This window comes from Protomyctophum parallelum, assembly GCF_964188405.1.
Source record: "Protomyctophum parallelum genome assembly, chromosome: 1".
NCBI lineage: Eukaryota > Metazoa > Chordata > Actinopteri > Myctophiformes > Myctophidae > Protomyctophum > Protomyctophum parallelum.
In genome coordinates this window covers 73,425,086-73,451,204 of record NC_139697.1, presented here as the reverse complement: position 1 = coordinate 73,451,204, position 26,119 = coordinate 73,425,086, and the positions used below count along the sequence as shown (strand labels likewise).

General features: G+C 42.9%; 1 protein-coding gene across 1 annotated transcript; it reads left to right on the top strand.

Moving 5' to 3' along the window:
* The first annotated feature begins 1,280 nt into the window (after positions 1-1,280).
* On the top strand, positions 1,281-26,097 carry LOC310857114 (lissencephaly-1 homolog A-like). The gene is made up of 11 exons (XM_083762727.1): positions 1,281-1,440; positions 8,596-8,900; positions 12,496-12,580; positions 13,324-13,398; positions 16,727-16,933; positions 18,898-19,066; positions 21,279-21,381; positions 22,065-22,293; positions 23,435-23,536; positions 24,103-24,259; positions 24,693-26,097. The coding sequence occupies exons 2-11, from the start codon at positions 8,869-8,871 to the stop codon at positions 24,764-24,766; spliced, it is 1,233 nt and encodes a 410-aa protein (XP_083618853.1). The 5' UTR covers positions 1,281-1,440; positions 8,596-8,868; the 3' UTR covers positions 24,767-26,097.
* The last annotated feature ends 22 nt before the right edge of the window (positions 26,098-26,119 follow it).

Below are 26,119 nucleotides of genomic sequence, written 5' to 3'. Positions count from 1 at the left end.
ATTTCTAAATAAATTCTTGCTTGCTCCACTGTCTATGCCTGTGTTCAATGTGATATCAGTCCAGCTTATGTATAGGCTATCTTTTATCCTGTAACTTTAACGTAAGTAACTCACATGTAGCATCATTATGAAGAACAGTAATACTGCATTTCTTGACAATGAAAAGCCACATACAAAACATCACAAATCCTACTGGATTAGGGATAAAGGTATAGATTTGAATAGATGAGGTATCACAGCCACACCCAGCCTATTTTTAATCAAATGCACTCTCGGGGAGTACTGTACTGGTTACAATTTTTTTGGGTAATTTAAGGATTCTGGCAGCCCGCTGGACATTACATTATTAGTATAACATATCATTATAGATTCCATAGCCTGCTGTGTACATATCCACAGATATCCCAAGCCGTGCATATCCACGGCTTCCCAAGCCGTGCATGCTTCCCACTATAGGCTGAGGAAGAAATGCCACTTGACAGTTTTCAAATCAGCCTCATGCATGGTGGCGCTACAACAGGCCAAGTTGCGTCTCTCTCACACACACACACACACACACACACACACACACACACACACACACACACACACACACACACACACACACACATGCACACACACACACACACACACACACACACACACACACACACACACACACACACACACTTCTCAATACTTTCATGTCAAGAACCCCCAAATTGATATATAGCCTGTATATGAAAATATTTAGTGCCAGGAAACCCCAGAGGGGGAGATCTTTGTAACTATAGCATTGGGGTGACAATGAACTCTCCATAGGTCACTCTCACTCATAATATTGTATCACCATCTGATACCGACCTAAATGGATCCACAATTCCACAGAAACAGATAGCCATAAGCCTTTCATTTAGGCTATAGTATAGACAGTTTTTCATTGAACATTTGATGAATAGGCTACAGGCAGGCACCACTGTCTGATCCAGTTGTATATTATTGCTTTTGCAAATTCTTTAACTTTGGCAGTAGGCTACAGTAGTAGGCCTATATATTGTTTGTTTTTTTACATGTTATAAATGTATTACTTTCATAATGCGTAATGTCAATATTCATACATTTCAATTTGCTTTCGGCATGTTGTTCAGTTCACTTTGTGAACCGTTATTCCTCCTTTTATACATATAAAATGTGTACAGTGAGTCAGGAATGGATCTCAAGTTCTCAACCCTCGCAACTGTACGTGAACGCGGTACGCCGCGGCTTACGTAACTCACGCGCCTCGGCGTGCGCGTTCACGCCAGCCGCCGCCGTAGATTCATTGCAGTGAAGCAAAAGGGAGTAAAAATCTGACGGCGCCGGCTGCTGTGAAAAGTCCCATTTCCACCCCAAAAAGTGGATTTTTCCCCCAGCGCAGTGTTCTATCTAAACGGGACTATGACACACATCACTCATCAGAGGGTGAGTTTGACTGTGTTTTTCGAGGATTCGCTTGTTTTGTTGCGCTACTTGGGGAACAGTTGTATATTGTTGACGACGGCTCGCCTGCAGTCTCTCTGCGCCCTCCCGTTTCAAATCTCAAAATGGCGGAGAGAGGCCGTTAGCTTGGAGGCTAACTAGCATAGCAGCATTAACAGGAACATCGATCCACTGGCCGGGTGGTTGTCCACACAAGAACATGACCTTCTGGTTGTTTCAACGATGATACTACTATACTGTGATGGCCATGGATGTAGTCGAATGCATCTAGTTAATCTCACACTAACTTGTTGGACGTTCCTGGAAATGTGTCTCCGTCTATTACTGGAAGTTGTACTGTAAAGACAAGCTAACATGACTAGCTAACAAGACAATGTTGGTGTGACAGCACTGCTATCTTGTGCAAAAGCACACTTTGAATAAACCTAGCCTATCGTGAGGTCAGCAGTGTCGCATTATTAGTTTTTAATTATAAGTGACAACAACCTCTCCGCAACTATTGTGGTAGGCTGTCACCGGGTTAGCTGCATTTGTAAACTGACGTCCTCCCAGAAAATATTCTCAGCTTCGAATTCAAACTTTGACTGCTCTTCTGTTCTACTGATGACATGGGTGTGGCAGGTTAGCATGGACTTCATGCGTGAGTTGGCTTTGATCTGGAGTGCACACGCAGTGACCATTATCATCCAATGTCAGGGTGCTCTCTTGGTTTCAGATGATCTCACCAGTCTTGAGTTAAAGGTGTGTACGTTGTGATGCTAAGCTAACGGTTTGTTAGCCTGCTCGAAAGGGCGTTGCTGAGTGAGTCTGCTGCAGCCTTGCCCTTGTGGACCAGTGAAGCTGCCCAACACGTCACATAGACACATTTTATATTTGGACACTTGCAATTAGCCTGTAGAAGGGTCTCAGCGACCACTTTGACGTTTTTAGATTTGTTTTGGTCCACTTCATAAGCTCCCAAGTTTTGAGGAAGATAACCTGGTCAGCTAACCGGGCGGAGACTAGTCAAAGACCTCTCCGGCCTGCCGTTTTATGACTGGCAAACTAGCAATAGCAATTACAATGCTTTTTGTGACACGAAATGCATCTAGGAGACCCTGATTACGTAATATACACATGGTTAACTTAGTATCTGTTACTGATGAGTGATGATTTACATTTGCTGCTCTTAAACCTACGCTACATGCAGGGTGTAGTGACAGGACTTGTTACTGTTGGTTTGCAGAAAGCAAACTACACACCCCTCCGATTTCAGACATTCAACTTGTGTCTGTAAAGAGGTACGGATCTGTAAAGATCCAGTCATTTAGCTGGATACCCCCTGGAACCCCTTCAAGGACCCCTGGGGCCTGGATCCCACGTTGAGAACCACTGCTACAGAGGAGATTAAATGGTAAACATGGAACTGAAGATGAGACTGAAATGACAGAAAACATGTTGCATAAAGCACAATTTTGATATTTTAAAAATACATGCCTACCGGTACTGCAAAGAAAGACTTCTGAACTGACATGTCCATTACAACCATCATAGTCAAATAACAGTGTTTTGAATTTGGACAGACTGTGCTAATATTAACCTTTGGCTTCTTCTGGAAGATACATGTTAGGCTACATGTGAAGACACTTTAACACCAGACTTTGCTTCGGTTCGGGGACAGCTCTGGATATGTGGTCTGTCCATGCCATTTGAAGTACTAGAGAGGTGCCCGTGGGGCCTCTACGGTGGTGCCCGTTGGGCACTGGCCTACTTGGAATGATGCAAGTTGGAAATGCATGCCCCACCCAAATATTATGTCTGTGTCCCTTTTATGCCCAACGTCAGAATAATATCAGATTGCTGTATGTCTCTCTGTGTCCCCTTTTAGTTCTATGTCAGCCCATGCCTAAATATGGAGCGTTGGGATGTCAGACTCAGAACAGGCCAGCGTATGGAGTTCTGTGTCAGGCATGCCCAAATATGGAGTGTTGTGAGGTCAGAAGAACAGGCCAGCTCCATATATGGACCCTGGGCAGGGGCCCCGTCCAGAGCCGGGGCAGAGGCCTTTTTGGGGCGGTTCATGTGTCGATTTTGAACTTGGTGGTGCATTTATAGTTAGATATTCCATTATGTGGGCCTGCAGGGTGTTGTTTTGTGAAGGAGGGACAACACCGAGCAGGATACAGAGGTTGAATGAGTGATTTCAGGAGCTTATATATATATATATAAAAGCTATATCTTTTTCGAGTAACGTTTTATATTTCAATCGTGATGGGATGAGAAATCAGATCCGAACCTTGGATGTCTGATCAGCACAACGGACAGCGATGTACTTTTCGAGAAAAGAGCCAGACAAGATCCTAATCCTACAGTTGCAAGGCGTTGCCTAGCAACCGGCTCAGGGCTAAAAGTTGTCTTTTTTTAGATCGATATAAAATGTATATACGTCAATCACAGAAAACAGATGGCTATTAAAACATTTATATATATACGTCAACAACAGACAATGTGTTAAGTATTTTTTAATCTATTTTTGAAATTTTGGCTTCTCTGAAAATCTCTCTTCCTGACTTCCCATGTCCCACCTCCTGCACCGTGACTGTCCAGCTGCACGTTGCTGTATCTGGGCTCAGACATTTTAGAAACACCGTTTTAAAGAGAAAATATGTCCTTATTTTGACATGAACAAAGATTGGGCCATAACAGGACTTATTAAATAGCCACGACACTCACACAACAGCATTAAAAAGATCCAGCATGGGCCTGGGCCGTGGCTCAGTGGTCCAGGCACCTTGGCCGGTAGTCCAAGTCTGGCAGTGTGCCGGGGGTTCGACTCCCGATCCCGGCGGCCTTTACTCCATGTCACCCCCCCCCCATTTCCTGTCAGCCTACTGTCTGTCCCTCTATAAATAAATAAAAATATATATAGGCGAAAGCCACAAAAAAAACATAAAAAAACCAAAACATTCAGCATGTACCCGGTTGGACAATCAGAGGCAGTAACTAGGATGGGCTTGACACAAAACAATGGCTGCTCAATTAAAGGTATATTCAGTGATTTCACTTAATTCAAATATCACTTATTTTTTTGTTTTGTTGTGATAATCCTCCCTACTATAGTGTGCTGGCCATATAAGGAGTTCCTCCCTGTCCCCAGTTAACCCCTGGGGGTCAAAAAACCTTAGGTTTCGTTTTTGACTCTCTATCCTGATTGGACGAAAGGCTGGGTCCCACAGCCAAAAACGAAACCTAAGGTTTTTTGAGTGAAATCACTGAATATACCTTTAATCATGCATTTCTTGGTTACAGATGGTCAGATTATACCTTAGTTTTTCTGTAGGCAGTTTTATTGCCCTTTAATCATGGAGTTTCCCCCCAAATCTAGTTGTTTCATTCCGTGTTTTTTATATGCCTTTTTCAAAGATTATTAAAAAAAAAATCCGGTTTATATCGGTTATCGCCATAACAGAACAATTAATTATATCGGATATCCGGCAGAAATGTCATATTGTCCATCCCTATATCTCTATTTTGTGTTAATTAAATATTGTTTGTTGCCACAGGTTACGCATGTGCATGAATATCACGCGTTGTGCTAATTGTCCATCTATCTGCATTCTGCGCTGTTATGATAATGTTGAAGTGCATAGATGGTAGGCTTGGCTACCTCTGTTTTTCTGTGACACTTATGTCATGACCACACAAGCAGATAATTGACGCATGGCCTTTCAGTCCTCTGTGTTCTCTCTCTGCAACCCAAACACTTGCATACACTGGGAATTAAATAAAGACTGAGCCCTATATACTTTGTTATACTACGAATAGACAAAATAGCCACCCTACAATCATTTCATATAATGCTTATTTCCATATTGCTCTTGTCTAATCTGATTCGCTGATGAATTGAAGGAGGCATTTTAAGAACAAAAAGCAGGAGAGTGGGCAGAGGCATTCTGGCTGAAAATAATGAGCAGTGAGTGGATTCAGGAGATGGCACAGAGAGAATGTGTTTTCTGTGTCTAAAATAGCAGGCCTTAGGCTCTAGAGTTATCAAGCTAGTGGTTGCTATTATATTATGGCATGGAACAGAGCTGCCTACTGACCTCATCTAGCCCATTTTGGAGTGAGAGTCCACAAATGACTGGCCTTATTATAGTAATCTGTAATTCATCAGTTGCAGCACACTCATCGTTGTATTGGAAGAGGCATTATTTGCACTAAGAGGCATTATTGTGGTTAATAGAGCGCTAACGTCTGACGTTATTTCACATCCTACCCGGTTTGTGTCCCCACCCCCCATAAACTTTTTTTTCATATTGCCTGGCTGAAATAACTGTTCTGGCGGTTTGACTTGTATAGACATGAAGAATCGACTGACGGTGAGAAAACCCTGCCACCGAAATTGACCGAATTAGTAAAATGTTCTCCAGAAACGGACTGTATCAAATATGAGTGACTGAATGTCGTAAACGATATAGAGCCATGTCCATGACAATATCGCTGCCTGATATAGTTTGTTAAATGTTATTCTCCATAGAGAAATTACTTCTGCAAGGGGACACACGCACACCGAGACAGGACCTTGGATTAAAAGTTGTGACACACCAAAAACTGAGTCTAATTTAATAATTCAGAGTTATTAATTAAGCTTTTAGGAGTGTTATGCTTGTGTCCTATCGTTCACTCATCCAGCATTGACTGGCCTCGTCTCCTCGATTGTGAGCAGGTTTACACAAGGTATCCATCTGTATATTCCCCCCCGCCCCCCCTTCTACCAGCTATGTGATCTTCAGGCCCTGGATTCCAGTAGTGATATTCTTTCTCTACTAGACCTGTCAGGTCATTCTTTGTCCTGCCTTAAGCTCTGTAGTGCTGTGGTTTTAAAAATTGGCACAAATGCTGCTGTTTCCGCAGGTTTTTATTCAGAGTAACCGGGCACAAGTGAAGGGGCTTAACCATGCCCTCCTTTCAGGACACACTCAGAATTTTAACCACTTAAGTCTTAAACCCTATTTAGTTGACCGGGATCCCCCAGGAGTCTATAGGCCCACCCCTTTTCCCCTTTACACCAAATCTCCTCGGCGGAAATAACAGAATTACAAGCTCACGTGTTGTGAGCTTGTTGATTGGCTATTTTCACAAAATCTTCGCATCAGAATAAGGTCACCAGCGGTAATGTGGTTAATCACCTCCATAGCAAGCGGGAAGGGAGCCACACAACATTTTCTACTGGTGCTCCACCAACCAGGTTTGTTTTGTTCCCCTGGAAATGGACTTATTTAATGAACACAGAACACACAGTCAAGGGAATAGTCTTGATTTGGAACTGGAAGTAAGAGCTACCCTAAAAGCAGAATTCACATGCTTCTTCTACGATCTCAGATGAGGCGCTCCGGGATAGAAGAATGCCTGTTGAGCAGATCTTTGGGAAGCATTTTTTTGTCAGTAATCGCGCCTTGTCAGAACATTAACTCTCGCTTGAAAATCACCCTGGACAACAAAGACACTGTGAGATGATTTAGGCAAATCATCTCAGTGTCTTTGTTGTCTGTGTCAGTGGATGAAAGATAAATGTGAATCGCTTGATTACACTGCTCTTCCTATCGTTTTGTACACATGGCAATATTTTGCTGTTGTGGGTTTTGTCCAATAATTATTTCCATGTCACATTAATCACATTATGGTTTGGTTTCATTTTCTTGCACCTGGCACCTCACATTGCCTGCACATAACAGTTTGGTTAAACCCAGGCCAGTACATGGTCTGGACTTTGGACCTTTTTTTCTGTGCTTATGACCAGCTGATCATTGCTGATATCATTGGCTAATGGCTAGTAGAGTATTTGATCCTGGAGGTTTGTCCTTTAAACATGAAGGTTGATGTTTAGTCTTGACTCCTGTAAGTACCAGCCCCATACCCTTGGCTTTTACTTGTTTGTTTTGTATGTTGCATGATCGCATCCACCCCCTCCCCTTACTCTATCTACGAGTTTCTTCAAATATTTCTCACCGACTCTCAGTTCTGGCAATCACAAGTGTTTCATGCAGGTGTAATAGCTAAGGCTCTGGCAGAATTACGTAAGGTGTAGAAAGTCTGTGTCTGATTGGGTTAGCCAGGGCTATTTCTGAGACTCTAGGAGTGCAGTCAGTGTACTTAAAAATCACACTTGCGCATGTCTGTCTTCAACCTTCAGGAAAGAAAGGACTAACTAAGGGTTTGTCATGGGCATGAATGTCTCTCCAGGAGTAGCGACTAGCTACTAGCCTTTTCATTTAAAAAAAGGTGTTTGCATTTAATAATAATTTGCTTATTAGTAATGGTACTTATTTATTATTATTGAAATGCTGTATGTTGTCATTTATTGAGGATGGACAATAAGTTGCTGGCCTATGAAAGGACAACACCCTAAGGGCCGATTCATACTCCTATTTTAGAGCCAAATAAAAGTCTGTTCGGCTCTGTAGTGCCTACAATGTGACGTCATTTGAGGTTCGGGGGGCGGGTACCGTCCTAAAGTCGGCTCTTCGGTGCTACTGAAAATTTCTGACGAGCCAAAATCATTTCGGCACTACAGCGCCGAAACGGCGGTAAAATAGGAGTATGAATCGGCCCTAACAGACTGTGAGCGAGACAAATGGACAAGTGCAGCTTCGTGTTGAATGCTCCTCTCCCCGTCTGGGTTTAATCCAATTAGCTCCCGGTCTCCCTGTGCACTCTCAGCGGTATGGAGGACTGCTGGGCTCTAACACTTGGACAAATGAAGACTCTTGTTTGTCTGGTCTAGCTACTATAAGCTGCTTAATACTGTTGTGGCCTCAGGTGCACGACAGTGTCCTAAAGCTCAGGAAATGGCCAACCAAATCACGCTAGGCAGCATCCTGGGCTTAATTAACTAATATGTTATACTGTCATTAAAAATTGCAGCTAAACCAATACGGTGCCTTACTCTGAGTCTAGGATATTCTAGATCAATTTTCCCTTTACCATTACATACAGTTTTTAAGGCATAGCCATGTGTAATAATGCATGTGATCTGAATGCCAATATAACGTTCACACCTTCGGACAGTCGGGGCCAGCCCTATTTACCCCCTCACTACTGGTTGTCACACTAACTGATTGTCCCCGTTTCTCTTCTCTCTCTCCCTCTCCCCGATAGATCATGGGCATCTCTGATTGATGAGTTCTTCCTCTACGGCTGAGCTGTGACTTTCCTCATAGTCCCACACCTGTCCTCTTTGGCAGCCGTTCGTCCAACCGGTCGGCGTGTGGCACCTTTCTGCCACCCCCGCTACCCTGTGAAGTTTCAGAACACGAGACGACGAGCAAGGGACCAAAGAACTCAAAGAACTCCCTGACCCATCAGCATCTCCTCCACCACCCCCGGACCTTCATCTCCCCTCCACCTGGAGGTAGAGCAACTACAGGCGCCATGGTGCTGTCGCAGAGACAACGAGATGAACTGTGAGTAGTAACGCCTTTGTGGACACAACTACTAGCACACTGTTTCCCAAACAGTGCGTTGGGACCTATGTATGGGCCGCAAATACGTTTTAGTTTGTTTCCTACATTAAAAAATAAAATAAAATCTTTCAAAACAAGATTGAATAAGGGAAAAAGGGACAACTTTTCATCAATTCAAAAACGTATTTCATAGATAAAATGAAACTAAATATAATTCAAAAGAACAGTAGGGAAAATAGCAGATCTATACCATTTCTCAACATGGAAATGATAAAAAATTATTATTTCAAATAATTGCGATTATGTAATAATTGTGATCGCCCTAAGCACAATATGACCTCTTATTTCTACGTCTAGATAGATGTAGTGCTCATAGCACTTTGACGTCTTTTACAAATGTGCACACGCATCACCTATTTGTTTGAGTTTAAATGGGCTTTCAAATCAAAACAGTTTGATTGTTGTTGAAATGTTCTTAATAGAAAGCATCCACGAGGAGGTTTGCACTAATGGCTGTGATAAAAGCACATTTCCTTTACCAGGAGGACGTGTGTGTGTGTGTGTGTGTGTGTGTGTGTGTGTGTGTGTGCTGTCAGAGAGAATGTGTGCACAGTCTGTGCTGGCCTGTTGGGTGCTTGGTTGCATGGCGAGTTGTGAATATTTCATAACTCACACATGACGAGAGTAAAGATGAGAGGGGAGAAGAGATGAATGGAAGAAACTGACTGTCAGTTACATGCAAGGAGACGACCCTAGCCCTTAATCCATCCAGTGCAGACAGTAATGGCAGTGATTTCACCAGTTAGCTCTGGTTGGTACAGTAGGATGGCTGAGTGATGATGTTTGTGTTAATATTAATAAATGTTTAAATACATATATTACATATATTACATTTCCTCTACACATTTTATTTAAGTCTGACTTCTGAATAACACATTTTTAAACATGATCTACATAATTATTCTGAGAAGAGATGGTTTTGGTACCACTACAGAATTCTTCATGTTCTCACACAGCCCTCATAATTATGTAAGGGCCGATTCATACTCCTATTTTAGAGCCGAATAAAAGTCGGTTCGGCTCTGTAGAGCCTACAATTTGACGTCATTTGAGGTTCGGGGGGGCGGGTACCGTCCTAAAGTCGGCTCTTCGGTGCTACTGAAAATTTCTGATGAGCCGAAATCATTTCGGCACTACAGCGCCGAAACAGCGGTAAAATAGGAGTATGAATCGGCCCTTAATGTTCTTGGGCAGAGGTTAAAACTGAATTAGTTGATTATTGCCTTTTGATTTATGGAGCCATCATGTTTTTCCCCAACCATTTGTTACTAGACCAGACCTGTGCTTGGATCATGTGAATTCCTAGTCCCAGACAGCTCTTAATCTAAATTCTAACGTGTTCTGCCCCTCTCATATGACTCCCAGTAGCAAGATCATCCATGATTTAGGTTCAGGTCAAACTCTGTTTAGTTTAGTTAGACTGAATCTGCTGTTGTAAACTAGAGTATCTGTGTGTCTGTAGTGAATGCAGCCACCAGTTTCATTTCGTTTAAATAAGTACTGGCAGGTGAATGTAAACCACTAACTAGCCCAGGAGAAGGTCTATTTTTTTTTTTTTTTTTTTTTTTTTTTTTTGCGGCTTACGCCTTTTATTGATTTTTTAAGGGACAGATAGTAGGCTGACAGGAAACGGGAGAGAGATGGGGGGATGACATGCGGTAAAGGCCGTGTCGGGTCCGGGAGTCGAACCCGCGGCACACCGCGACTGGATCACCAGTCCGGTGCCCAGACCGTTACGCTACGGCCTGGGCGAGAAGGTCTATTTATGTCAGCTGTATGCATTACAAGAGAAATGAAGACATTACATTGTATAATTGTTGCCAACAATAGTAAACGTTCAATTTCAATCATTTTTGGCTGGGTTGTAGTTCGGAATGCATACAAGTCCCACAGCCATGCCTTTTTCCAATAGTCACTCTAACCACGTCCTACTCATTAAGCTCTATAGACAGGAAATGACATTCATCAGCAGTCACTGTTGCCAAAGGTGACTTAATGTTCTTGTGTGCTTGTTCATGCGTTTTACGCAGGACACATGATGGGTTACAACTTACAATACTTACAAATGATCTGCTTGCCAGTCAAAGGACACTGACGACACAGCCTAAACTTAGCACTGCTGCTCATGAAATATTCACCCTTCATTTCAGAAAGGAACTGAACCGCGCCTGCGTGGTCGAGACCTTTTTCAGGGCGTAATTGAGAGGTTCCCTCTTTGTGGTGGGTTTCCATGGTAACTCAAACGGACCATCCCAGGGATTCAAACATTAGGGTCCCCTTTTCTTTGGCAGCTCACACACTTTTACTGACATTGAAGGTGGAATTATGTAATTCCATCTGCCAGACAGGGTGGGGTTCTCTTTTCTGTTGAAGGCGGAGCTTTAATACATTTCTCTTAGCACTGCCACTGAATAAATGGAACACTCGGAGGACAATGTGTTGCATTTAGTTGGGAAGCCATAAGAAGTCACATGACGACATGTTCAATGTTCATGCACAAACACAATATCGCCATTTTCAACATAATCTAAAATATTTATGAAGTGTCCCTGACAAAGACGATGAACTCCTAACAGCTCCAACCCGAGCGTGCATCTTTAGGCATCAATGGCTCATCCATTTGCACCGTAAAGCTGAGGAGTCATCTTTGTGTCTCTTACAGGACGACCACCACTTTTCAACCTATGTTCATAACATAATTGGCCCTCATTAATGTTCATGATGAAAATTTAAAAACATCTTAAGGTCACCCAGCGGTATTGCAGCTGTTTTTACTCTAAACGGACATACATAGGGATTGGGGGTTAGGGACGTACATAGAGACACACACGGCCAGTAGAATTTTTTTTGCTGTTTTTAGTGAGGACCAAATGTATGAATATAGGTTTAATAGTGGTGAAGTTGTCCTTTAAACTCTGCTGGAGTTGTGCGAAAAGTCAGTGAGAAAAGTTTATTAGGATACAATCAGTGAGAAAAGTTTGTTGTTGGGATAAAATCAGTGAATGTGAAAATGAAAACTACACTACAACCTTTACTCTTGAGAAATATGATTTAGGCCATATAATACCATGGACTGTATGGGTGAGCACTGAATGGCCGAATCAGACAGATCAGTTTGAGTGGTGCAACCACTCCTATAGACAGCTTTGTGTGTCCCTTGCTGTCCGTCTGTCCGAGCATGGAAATAGCGTTTGTTTGGTTTTCACCACCAAGTGTCACTGTTGTGCAGCCACAGACAGTCACACAGTCACACACACATAATATTAACTGTATATACTGTATGATGATTTCGGGTGTGACAGTACAGTAGAGGGACCCCCTGTGGACCCACACACGGTAACTCTGTCATTTCTCAACCATTTTGGACACGGGCGGCTTTCCGGAACTGGGCCGGGCACCTGGGTGCGTTCCTGGGGGTCTGGAACTTCCGGGGACCCCCACACAGAGTTGCACCACTCACTTCACACGGGTGTGATTTTTATTAAACGTTGGGAACTTGTGTACTCATGTTTCTTTTCATTTTGTCTTTTCCCAGAAACCGAGCTATAGCAGATTACCTCCGTTCCAATGGATACGAAGAGGCATACTCCACCTTCAAGAAAGAGGCAGAGATAGATATGGTAAGAACAAACACAGGGAAAACCGCCAAAGTCATACATATGTAAGAACTTGGTTCCAACTTCCAAGTTCCTACATTTGGAAAAGTACATATCGTGGCTGTATTGACATTTACATACGAAATGGGAAATACTGTATGTGGCAAATCCTTCAACATTTCAAACATGGGAGAGGCAGCGGTAAATAGGAATTAAGCTCTGATGGCAGAGGTACTGTGGCTCCTGAAGTTTGATGATTTGCACTACTTTAAAGTTTTGTAAAGACTTACAAAACTTGCTGGCAAGATAAATGCACATATTATCTCTGCCCCTGTCAAAGCGGAAAGGTTATGATTTGACGGGAGCCTGAATCACTATTTACAGTCTAGAATGGATGATCATGTGAGACTATGGGATGGTGCTGCTGATTTGATGACTAAATATCTAAGTTCATGGGTCATTCACCAGCCATTGATATTGCCATAAAAAATGTGATTCACTCTCTGAAAGCAAAAAAACAACCATGTCCAAATCTCTAATAAGGACGGTCCAAACATTCAAGCTGTGACTGTCTTAGTTTTCCTTTAGTCTGCTTCAGTTGCAGTGCTGAATTTCCACTATGTATACGTAGACTTCATGGACTGTTTGATCATGAACAATTGTTGTAAAATCCTTGACAAGTCAGGAAATCCATAGGTCAAAATGTGGTTGGCTCTGTGTTTGCCTAACTGCTGTTCTTGTTTTGTTTTTGTTGCAATTTCTTCTAGAATGAGGAGGTAGATAAAAAATACGCTGGACTTCTGGAAAAGAAATGGACCTCAGTCATCAGATTACAGAAGAAGGTGAGCTGTGTGTTTTGTGTGTACACTGGCCAATGACAGCTTTCCAAATCATTCAGCTCACACACAAAGACGAGTAAGCAACACTTTAGTGAACGCACACTAAAGACGCTTGTACACATCCAAGGCACCTCGTGGTTTTGATTCGAAAGACGTGTATACACGTCATTAAAATTGTCAGTGACTCATCAAACATTACGTTTGTATTTACTCTATGCGATGCGACACCCGAAGACAGGCACACAGCCTGGAGAAGGGAGGGCTGTCTTAGTATCTTCTTAGTGCAAAAACGACAGGCTACCGTCGGGGTGTGGTGGGGGTGTGTGAGTATGAGGCTCTGGCAAGCACAACATTAGCGACTTGAAGCAACGGCGGTTACAGCAGTCGGCTACGGCAACCGGAAATGGATCAGTGCTCGATACATAAACCTGCTCTCCGTCGCAGCCCTTTCTACTACGGCAGAAGCTACACTTGCACGTAGTGTCTACAACGCCATCGCCATGTCATAACCATGTTTATTGAAATTATAGCTGTCATACATTTACACCGATTGCTCCATCACCTCTCTTATGCTGTGTAATGTGTTGGCATGCTCTGAATGAAGAAATAACACTAATACCATGTCATATTCACCATGTTTATTAAAACTGTTTTAGAATAACAGTTAGAGATGTCCCGATACCATTTTTTTCAGACCAAGTACGAGTACGAGTACTTTCTTTTAAGTACTCGCCGATACCAAGTACCGATACGAGTACTTTTTATTTTTGTTGAGTAACCACTTATTTTACCCCCTTTTTTCTCCTATTTAATTTCATTTTCATGCCTTGTACTTGTCTTCTAATGATACTGTAATGTTGAATTACCACAATAATAATAGCCTTAAATGAAAAAAAATCCAAAATGTTATTTTTTTCTTATTAGCAATGAAACATTTTGTTCTATTCAAACACACTATTATTATCATCGTTTTGAAAGAAAAATGTTGAACTTGTATAGGTGCCTTTCTTTCATTATGCTCGAGGCAAAAGAAATCACCTATGGTCCCTGACTCCCTGCACATGTGCGGGGGAGGGGTGGGGGTGCTGTCGCAAAGAAAAACAACACATGCCAGTTTTCTTTACGGCAAAATAAAAGCTGCAGCTTTTTATATCTTTATAAGGATTTTAAGGACGTTGTGCTTATAACTACAAGAAGATTCCCCTATCTGTAGCCTATACAGTCATGGATTACTTTGTTGGAACTCGTCTGATGGAAATAACTTTTAATGACCTGCGGCTGCATCGAGACGAGTGGAGAGTCACAACGTACTGTAGGTTAATTAATGCTCATTTATTAATCTAATAATGCTGCTCGCTGAATATACACAGACACAAATCTACACTTCATGGAGTACTTTTTTGGACCTGGTGGTCTGATATAAATGAAATAAATACTTTTAATGTGCTCCTGCTACAAGTAGAAAGGACAACTATAACTATCAAAATGTTAATTAATTAATCTGATAGTGTCGCCCGCCAAATATAAACATAGATGCCGATGGATCTGTTAAAGAAATCTCTCGGTGAGCACTTATAACACAGTTAAACAAAATAATGAGACAGACACAATTCAGAGTTTCAGAGTATTGGAATAGAATGTATTAGAATACGGAGACAGTAGTGAAGCGTTACAATGGAACACCGTACTGACTCAACCACATCTCAGTCAGACTTCAGCTTAAATACATTATTACCCCCCCCCCAGGGGTAGGTGGGTCCTAACACATGCCAATGAAGGACCCCTCCACACAAGTCACAGGTCACAGAAAACAGCTTCTCATGGTTTGGTTTATGATGTCCTTAAATATACAACTTAGGTATTCCACATTTCCTTGACAGATCTCCCTTCTACACTTGTCAGTTGTCATTTATGCTTGTAAATCAGCCGTTTTGGGCACTTTGCTCATTTTGCTGCCGTGTTGGGTCAGACTTGCTCCCGTTGGATCGAGCGTTCAGCCAGTGTCAATTGAGTGTTGTAGTACTCGTCTCAAAGTATCGGGCCCGGTTCCGATACTCGAGTACGAGTACTTTAGGCTAGTATCGACCGAGTATCCGATACCAGTATCGGTATCAGAACAACTCTAAACACAGTTTGCTCCAGAACCTTCCTCTTTCCACTGCTGATCATGTCCAGCGCATGTAAGAATGAAGCAATATCGGCAAGTTAGCTGACGCGTGACGGGGTGAAAAAAAAGTGTTTATGTTTGACACATGTTGCATAGACGCGTCACCATGGGAACCAATGTCGCCGTCGCCGACGGCTGTTTGCTTAATGATTTTGACAGCTACGGCAACGGCGTCATAGCCGCCGTACTTCTGCCTAGCGGAGCCGTCCTGAAAGCCGTTGTTGCTTAAAGTCCCTATTAACTTGCAGCAGACTACTCTGGATAATTCTATTTGTGTCAGGATTTGAGGCAGCGCGCCCCCGTGTCAGTCTCATGGAGTCTCTGATCAGTCTCTGTTTTATGCAGCACTGCTAGTCTCATGCTGCTTGCAGCTGTGCACGTTATGTACATTTTCAGTGCAAAACTGAAAACCCTAGTCCCGGGCCTATCTCAGTCCCGGGCCGACTGAGATATTTTATCAGCCCAAATTGATATTTTATAGGACCAGGGACATTGGGACGCCGTTAATATCAAGCCCTGGTGTACGTGTGTCCCGTACAATCCAACCGAAATGTAGTGAACACGCGTTAGGCAATTCAGCTGAAAACGTTCGTAGACAATCCATATGGTTCTTTTGTGCACCAGTGATTTAATTTAAATCACATGAGTTGTTTCTCGAGACATGACGTAACGTCAGTCACTTTGAAGAACAGGATGTTGGGCACGTTTCATCAACGTTTCATCAACTCACACTGATGAACATACAGCAGGGAGGGAGAGACCGACTTTGTGATCAACATGCACTCTCACAAATTCCATCAGTTAAAGTTTAACTGGCACTTATATTAGTTGCAGTCTTGAGCCATGCTCAGGCAAAGATGTTCAGAAAAGGCAGACGGAGGCAGCCCGCAACTGACAGGAGAAATCAAGAATGAAAACAAAGCATGATAACATTGCGCTCATTTGTTAACTCAAATCTTTTCTTCTGGTGAGGTCCCTGGAACAACATATTTTCAGATGGGGGTGGAGGCATATTACAGTACATATCATTTTTGGGGTCCTTGACATGAACTATTGAGCACCACTGATACAGAAACATGGGTATTTCAGAAAACTGTCAGAATTTACAAGACATTTTTTTAAATGTTGACGTCGGGCCTAAATGGGTTAATTGTCCTCCTCCAGGTGATGGAGCTGGAGTCAAAGTTGAACGAGGCCAAGGAGGAGATGACGCACGGTGGTCCCGTGGGACAGAAACGGGACCCCAAGGAGTGGATCCCCCGTCCCCCAGAGAGGTACGCCCTGAGCGGGCACCGCAGCCCCGTCACCCGCGTCATCTTCCACCCCGTCTTCTCCGTCATGGTCACAGCCTCTGAGGATGCCACCATCAAGGTGGGTAGTGAGTTGTGGTGTTGATGGGTTATTTAATCTGTCTGTCTGTGTGTGTGTCGGGTAAATATATTACGATTTAAAGGCAAGCTCTGCAAAGTTTGAAACAAAAACATGAGAGAAATTTTCCCATTTAATTTTTGATTGTAAAATGGAAATAAGACCTGTTCGTTCAGAGCATTGTTTAGAATTAAATTGACCATTCTTCAAAGTTTCTTTGACAAACCCAAACTAATGCAGACATTGTGTACCGGTAAATGGTAATCCATTTAACTTTTTATCTGCCCTCTACGGTTATAAACGTAGCTAAGCTATCTGTACCTACTGGTGCTATCTATGCGTATGTTCGTAGACAACCGTATACTCCATATATGAAAGTGCCGTCCGTCTGTTTACCTTTTAGCATTTCTCCGGTTAATATGGAGAGCCTCCGTCCCCACCAGCTATGGGATTTTTAAATCCAGCTCAGTTGAGCCTCCATTATAACAGGATTTTCAAAGCACTGTATCTCTAAAGGTTTGTGAGTTTGTACCGCAGCGCTGAGCAAATGTAACTGGTTGTAATGCTATAGCTAAAGGCTGTGAGCTAATGCCAGTGGTGATGTGCTCGTAAAAAAAGGCCCCCACCTTCCTGAATAACCCAGAAAGGAAACGAGCTCTAAGTTAAGGTGGACCGCTGGCATTCCTTAGATGTGCGCATGCTAACACTAGATGGCGCTAAAGGAGTTCAAAGTCCTTATAAAACAACTATCACGCTGGGAGACACATTCAAATCAGTGGTGCACATTATTATTTGATTTGGGTTAGTATATATGGGGTAGGAAAAGTAGTTTTCACAGTTCTCACAACTGATTTGACCTGTTCAACTCTTCTGTTGCTCTGATCCTGCAAATCAAACTCACAGCCATGCTGTGGATCTGAAGGCTCTTTGTCTTCTTGCTCTCATACGCCTTCCAGCACCACCCCTCACTACCTCCTTGCCCTCCTCCTCCCAGTGCTCTGTTTTCCCTGCTGGTTTTCTGCTGTGTCACTGCTCTGGGTGGATATCGACTGATGCTCTTGTTGTTAGGGGCAACGCTGGCACAACGCTCCCGGAGCACCCTGGGAAACATGCAAATGGCGGTTTCTCTTTCAGCGTTCTCAGTCGTTTTTCCTTCATCTTGCTGTTGATCAAATGCCCTGTTTGGTCATGATCACTTTGAATTAGATAGGCTAGTGTTGGTTTGTTTATTTTAAAGAGACAGTGGCAGTCCACTCAACTTGTATGTGTTTTTTGAGTGGTGCAACCACTCCCTTACGGAGCTATGTGTATGCCTGGGTGCCTGGGTCTGAGCACGAAAATAGCATGGTTGTTTTTCATCACCTGTGCGCAACCTAACACACACACACACACACACACACACACACGCACATATTAACTCTATATGATGATTTTGGTTGTGCCAGTACATGAGTCTGGATGTTCCGGGGACCCCCCCGGGGACTCCCCGGAGACCCCCACGTGGTAACTGTCATTTCTCAACCGTTTCGAGCGTCGGGCCGGCACCCTGGCCGTGGTCCTGTGGGTCTGGAACTTCCGGGGACCCCTGGGGACCCCCACACAGAGTTGCACCACTCACTTCACACGGGTGTGATTTTACCCTCTGTAGCGATACTGTGCATCACTACAGTACAGAAACTTAACTTATAAAATATTCACCCCACACAGGCACATTATCATCCAGTCGTCAAGCAACACTGTTTTTATGAATTGTGAAGTTATACAATTCGGACATGAATATATAAACAACATAAATGTGTAATAAATCTAACTAAGAAATGCATAAATAAAACATGCAATCCAACATAAATACCCCATGCTTACATTTTGTACATTTTCAATGCTTTGACCTACACACATCTGCCTGTCTTGAAGTGTGAAACTGTACAATCTGACCACTGTGTGTGTGTGTGTGTGTGTGTGTGTAGGTGTGGGACTACGAGGCGGGGGACTTTGAGCGGACCCTGAAGGGCCACACAGACTCTGTCCAGGACATCTCCTTTGACCAGACAGGGAAGCTGCTGGCCTCGTGTTCAGCCGACATGAGCATCAAGCTGTGGGACTTCCAGGGCTTCGAGTGCATCCGAACAATGCATGGTCAGTAGACGCGCTCATTGGCTGCCATCACAGTTCTGTGGTCATTCTGCGACCCGCATAGTAGGCTAGTCCATCTAAGGTTTGAACGATCTAAGGTTTGAACCAAAGGAAATTGCAATACAGTGATCGTTCAAGGTTTTTATGATCCTTTAGGGTCATTCAAATAACAAAAATAGAAATGGTTGTATTGTGGATCATGGTAAATTAAGGGGTTGAAACTTGGGGTACCATTAACCCATTTAGGCCTGACCTCAAAATAAATCTATATATCTTTTCAAAAATAGTAGACCTACAAGCTCGTAGTGGCGCGCTATGAGCTTGTAGATCTGCAATTTTTCAATAGCTAAATTATAACGTATTTAAAACACCATTAACCCATTTAGGCCTGACCTCAAAACTTTAAAAAATCTTTCTGAAATAAATATTCTCACGATTTTTCAAAAATAGCAGACCTACAAGCTTCTATGAGCTTGTAGATCTGCTATTTTTCAATAGCTAAATTATAACATGTTTAAAACACCATTAACCCATTTAGGCCTGACCTCAAATTTTTTTTTTTAACTTTCTGAAATAGATATTTTCACGATTTAGCTAAATTATAACCTAATGTTTAACACCAAAAGTGGTTCCCGCCCAAAATGGGTTAAACCTATATAAGGCAAAAACAATTAAATTAAATTATGCTTTGAGTAGCATGTGACGTGATGCAACCCCTGATTTTACCATGACCACATTTTTTTAAGTTATTTGGATGACCCCAAAGAGCCTTGCAAACGGGAAGCGATAAAACGCGCATATAGTTCATTTTCAATGAGACCTGCGTTTTTGCTCGGAGCAGTCGCGGTGCGACAACGCACGCGTATTTGCGTGAGCGCGGTCCCGTGAATTTGTTGCGCGTGTGCTCGTTACGTGCACACGCCCGCGACTCACCAGACCTGGAGGAGACCTGTGTAGATCCAGACCTGGAGGAGACCTGTGTAGATCCAGACCTGGAGGAGACCTGTGTAGATCCAGACCTGGAGGAGACCTGTGTAGATCCAGACCTGGAGGAGACCTGTGTAGATCCAGACCTGGAGGAGACCTGTGTAGATCCAGACCTGGAGGAGACCTGTGTAGATCCAGACCTGGAGGAGACCTGTGTAGATCCAGACCTGGAGGAGACCTGTGTAGATCCAGACCTGGAGGAGACCTGTGTAGATTCAGACCTGGAGGAGACCTGTGTAGATCCAGACCTGGAGGAGACCTGTGTAGATCCAGACCTGGAGGAGACCTGTGTAGATCCAGACCTGGAGGAGACCTGTGTAGATCCAGACCTGGAGGAGACCTGTGTAGATCCAGACCTGGAGGAGACCTGTGTAGATCCAGACCTGGAGGAGACCTGTGTAGATCCAGACCTGGAGGAGACCTGTGTAGATCCAGACCTGGAGGAGACCTGTGTAGATCCAGACCTGGAGGAGACCTGTGTAGATCCAGACCTGGAGGAGACCTGTGTAGATCCAGACCTGGAGGAGACCTGTGTAGATCCAGACCTGGAGGAGACCTGTGTAGATCCAGACCTGGAGGAGACCTGTGTAGATCCAGGCAACAACGCCTGCATTCCTCGCTTCACGTTTGCAAGGCCCTTTAGGATCATAAAAAACCTTGAATGATTACTATTGCAATTTCTTTTGGGTCACACCCATTTTTAGCTTAGATTGACTGGCCTATAGTGACGCTAATTAAGCTACCACCTCACTGTCACGCGTTTCCTTTTTTCTCTTAAGTTTACACCATGATCACGAGGTGATCATCAGCTGTGTGTGAACAAAATATGATGCAAAAGATGATTTTGTTTAGTTGCAATCTCAAATCTTATACTATGTATGAATTATCTCTAGACTAGAGCCTGACCAATGCCTGGGTTTGAATCCTGCACCATCATTACAGATGTTTTGAACGATCTAGTGCAAATCTTTAATTTGATTACATTAAGTAAATAATAATAAAATGATAAATTACTTTATACAATGAACAAGCAAACGAATACATATAATAATTCCACAAGCTGTGCGTTGTGCGCATCTATTTTGGAAGATATACGGAACCTTTAGGCTTAAAATCTGACTCATCGGCTGCATAATGGCTGATATTGATGTCACTAATAAAGTCGATCGCCAAAGGTTTTTCTGTGTATATTGGTAGGGCTACCTACTCATTTCTGTCTGTGTTTTAGGCCATGACCACAATGTGTCGTCTGTAGCCATCATGCCCAATGGAGACCACATAGTGTCTGGCTCCAGAGACAAGACCATCAAGATGTGGGAAGTAGCCACTGGGTGAGAATTCTTACATCTACCATTATTTCCGTAAAGTACATCTTTATGTGCTTTTATGAGAGAATACAAAAGTTATTTGAGATGGGCCTTGGATTTTTGTACTGGGATTTCATTTTATTTATTTATGTTTTGTTAAAATGTATTTTCTGTTTACTAAAGAGCTGGAAAGATGTGAGACTCTTGTTACCGAACAACAAATATCACTTACAACTAGGGCGTTCCCTGACTCAGGATTTATCTAGTTGAATCGGAGTTTCAAGTTTAATGCGACTCGTTAGCGATTCGTTATTATATAGAAAATAGGTCTTTTTGAAATTGAGACCTTGGAGGCTGCAATTGCAATTGTTTCAGAAACGTTCAGTGCTTAGAGCACAATACATAGAGAATTGCAACAGAGCCATATGAATAGTTTTTGAACATTTAAAAGCAATTCATCCGTTAACTATATGATGGCAGACTGCTTTTTTTTAACAATCCGCTATAGGACTACATACAGTTCGGAGCACAACGCTACTATATCAAAGAGCTATATTGCAGATCCAGTAGTCGCTGGTGCAAGACAAAATGAAATACGGTAAAGAGAAAAGAAAGACAGAAATGTTGTGTACAGACCTACTTAACTAGCCAATCTGATCCATGACAAGGTGTGTCTATTAAGCGTGTGTGTATAACTCCGCCCACAGCTACTGTGTGAAGACATTCGCAGGCCACAGGGAGTGGGTGCGCATGGTGCGCCCCAACCAGGACGGCACACTGATCGCCAGCTGCTCCAACGACCAGACGGTGCGTGTGTGGGTGACCGCCTCCAAGGAGTGCAAGGCAGAGCTGCGTGAGCACGAGCACGTGGTGGAGTGCATCGCCTGGGCCCCAGACAGCGCGCACCCCACTATCCTGGAAGCCACTGGCTCTGAGGTATGTAGAACACCCAGCACAGCTGTCTTCTGTTGACCTCTGAGGCCTCTAGTTTGATGGTGTTACTGTTAACCCTTATCAGCCCAAGAGTGTTAAAATGAACAATTTTACACTCTAAAAATGTATTCTCAGGATTTTGCTTTCACACATTTGGGGCTATATATCAAATGGACTGTGCATAACTAATAGTTCCCTTTTTGAACTGGAAACACGACACCATCATATGTGTTTCCGTTCAAATCTGCTTCTGAGTGAATCGAATCAAGCTGTGAGAAACTGAACCGGAACAGAAAATGTTTATGCCACTCTGGGGAACTACAGTTATACACAGAGGGCTCTATTTCTTGTCCATGCTAAATCCCTTTTCCCTAAACTTCTTTGCCTTTTTTTACTATTTTGAAAAGCATTTTTGAATAGTTCAACTAGCCGATCTACATCGACACTACTTTGTGAGCTTGTAGATTGGCTATTTTAACTTTTCAAAAATGTTTTTCAAAATGGCAAAATAAGGCAAAGAAGTTTAAGGACAAGGGGTTTAGCATGGACGAAAATAGAGCCCAGAGGCTATTCTCAAATGCAATTGGATCTGTTTTAATCAACGGTATGAAAAAAGTATTAATTATTGATGTCTGGGGATATTGGTTCACATTAACCTGTGTCATTCAGAAGTTTGATTTTAGTAATTTAACACAAAGGAACATGGATGTACATTGTTGAATTGTCCTAACTAGTCCTTACCCGTTGTGAGATATTTGCCCCCCCCCCCCCCCCCCCCCCCCTTGTGGCCGTGAAGGGTACCGCGCCCGGGTGCGTTTGTAATTGACTAATAAATAAATTAATAATCATTAATGTGTCAAATCGAAAACACACATTCGGTTAATTGTAGTATGATATGATGTAACTTGAGTGAAAACATGATATGGAGACATTGGATGTTGATATAAGTGACCCATAAAGGCATGTTTAAAGGCATTGGAAATAAGGAATATTTTTATATCCTCATTACATTTTTCATGTTCATTCAAATATTTCATATAGCAGAGTTAAAACTGCACAAACTTATTTGGATTTGAGATATTGTGGAAGTGTCAGTATAAATACCTAAGTAGAAGTTCCTCTTCACAATGTCTTTCTCCTGCAGAATAAGAAGAGTGGGAAACCTGGACCCTTCCTGCTCTCTGGATCCAGAGATAAAACTATTAAGATGTGGGACGTCAGCATTGGCTTGTGCCTTATGACCCTGGTGTGTATTGTGTGTGTGTGTGTGTGTGTGTGTGTGTGTGTGTGTGTGTGTGTGTGTGTGTGTGTGTGTGTGTGTGTGTGTGTGTTCCTGCGTTCTCTTTTTGTTGTGTCGTGACTGTTGTGTTGTTGGCTGTTTGCAATCCACAAGTTGAACTTGTTTTTATGGCTGTCTTGGTGTCCTTGCTATGTTTTTAAATGAACAAGGTTTCTTTTCTAGATAGACTCGTATGACTGTTAACATATTACGGTAATGTTGGTCATATAGCTACATCTGTAGCTTTCCTATATCCAAGTTTATATGTGTCTGCAAATAAAACAACACTTATGATGTGCTGTAATCACGGTCACATATGGAATGCTTTCTATGAATATCCATCCACCTGCTGTGGATGTACAGGGCATAGAACTTTTGCATAAACTTTAATTTATTAAACTTTTGCCATGTTAAATTTTGTTCAGTGCATCAAACGGAATACGGACAATGAAAGGGATTCTCAGTGCACGTAATTATAGCCGACGTCTGTTTAGCTGGAGCCATTTGAGAAACGATGTCTTCTTCCTCTGTAGGTGGGTCATGACAACTGGGTGCGTGGGCTCCTGTTCCATCCTGGAGGCAGGTTCATAGTGAGTTGTGCCGATGACAAAACGCTGAGGATCTGGGACTACAAGAACAAGCGCTGCATGAAGACCCTGTGTGCCCATGAACACTTTGTTACCTCTCTGGGTAAGACTCAACCCAAAGCCCTAAATCCCCTTTTCCACAACTCTGAACAACCAGCTCTACAGTTCTTAGCAGGAACAACCAAGTCATGTGTCACGTAGACCAGACCAGTAGGTTTAGTCCACGCAGATTTTTTTTTATTCCAGCACTACAGTTAATTTCCTGATTGTAATTTGGAGAGTCCCAGTTAATGTCAGTGTAGTAGTGTTAATGTACCAAAGGTCAATATTTTTAATTCAACCAGCGTGTAATTGCTAAAGTAAACTGCTTGTGGTAAGTGTGCAGCTGAAGAATCTGAGCCAGTAGTCTGTAACACTAAATACTATAACAATAGACGATAGAGACATTAGGGGTCTTCGGATAGACCTAAAAGCGGTTGGAATAAGTGTACTGCTCTTTAACACCATGGCACTGAACTGGCATTCCACCCCTACAGATTTCCACAAGACGGCTCCCTACGTGGTGACGGGCAGCGTCGACCAAACAGTCAAAGTCTGGGAGTGCCGCTGAGACTGCCTCTACACCCCCTCCCCCACCCAGTCCAACAGCAGCCCTATAGCCCCAATCCTCTGGCCCGCTACTCGTCGTCTTCCCCTTACTTCATCCCCCACCCTGCCCCCAACACTTCTCCTCTCATACTTCATAGTTTACCTTGCTCTCTCCCTGCCCCCGTCCCCAACCTTCCTCTCTTCTCTTCCCTCTACACTGGGCCAGCCCTATTAAGATGACTATTTGTCCTTTTTATGTAAATTATTCTGGATGTAGGGTACGCTTAAAATAAATGTCACGCAATCTCAAGACACATAAACATAAACACGACATCAAAAAAGGAAAAAAAAGAAAAAAAGAAAAACAAAGTATTCTTTGCATGGTGAATCAAACAAAAAAAATTGTATACTGTTAAATTTGCATAATTTGCATACCGTTGTCATGACCTTCCCTATTGGGGTCAAAGTTTAAATGATCCCTGTGTGCTGGCGCAGGTGGATTCTGGGTAACTGACGGTGCACGAAAAAATTAATTGTGTCCCTTGTTGAAGGGATTTGTTTAGGATTTTCTTTTTCTTTCTTTTTTTTTCTTTTTGTTTAGTTTTATTTCATGCCTCCACTGTTATGGTCTATTGCCTGTGTGGTGAATGAGTTCAGTCAAAGAAAGGGAACAAAGGAGGGCAAGGATTGGAAGATAACGGTTGGATTGAAGTAAGGGAGAAAGATCAGAAAGGACAGAGCAAACGCAGGCCCTTTAGTCCGATTGCACCTCAAGGTTACACGGGCGAGCGTATGTGTGTGTGTTCACTGTGTGTGTTTACCTGTCCGTCTTTGTATATTACGACAGGAGAGTCTCCGTCCCGCAGTCTCCTCCGCAGGTTGGACAAGCGGGGGGGTCGGGGCCCGGGACGCAAAGCCTCTCGCCCGCTTTGTTCAAAGTCACGCTTCTTCATCTCTTTGACAGCTCTGCTTTTAGTAGATGACTCACAGGACCTTAAAAAACCCTATTGCTGCTGAGAACACAGACACATACACAGCCACAGCAAAGGTGTGTTTTACCTTTAATGATTTGTGTGTGTGTCTGTGGGTGTGTGAATGTAAGTGTGTATTGACTCCCAGAGAATCCCCAGCGCCCTCTTGCTCTCTCTCGCTCTCTGCCTTGTTCACCCTGCGAGGGCCTCCCCTCATGGGATTTTACATTCTGCTTTCTGTGGTTCTGTCTTGCCACATGTTCTCAACGCATACACATACACTCACAAATGCACATACACATGCACAGTACAAAAAAGTTGTGTATCAATATATCTGGATGTCATTGTTTGCAACATAATAAAATAAAAATCTGTAAATATAACATTCCTTTTGTTCCTTCCTG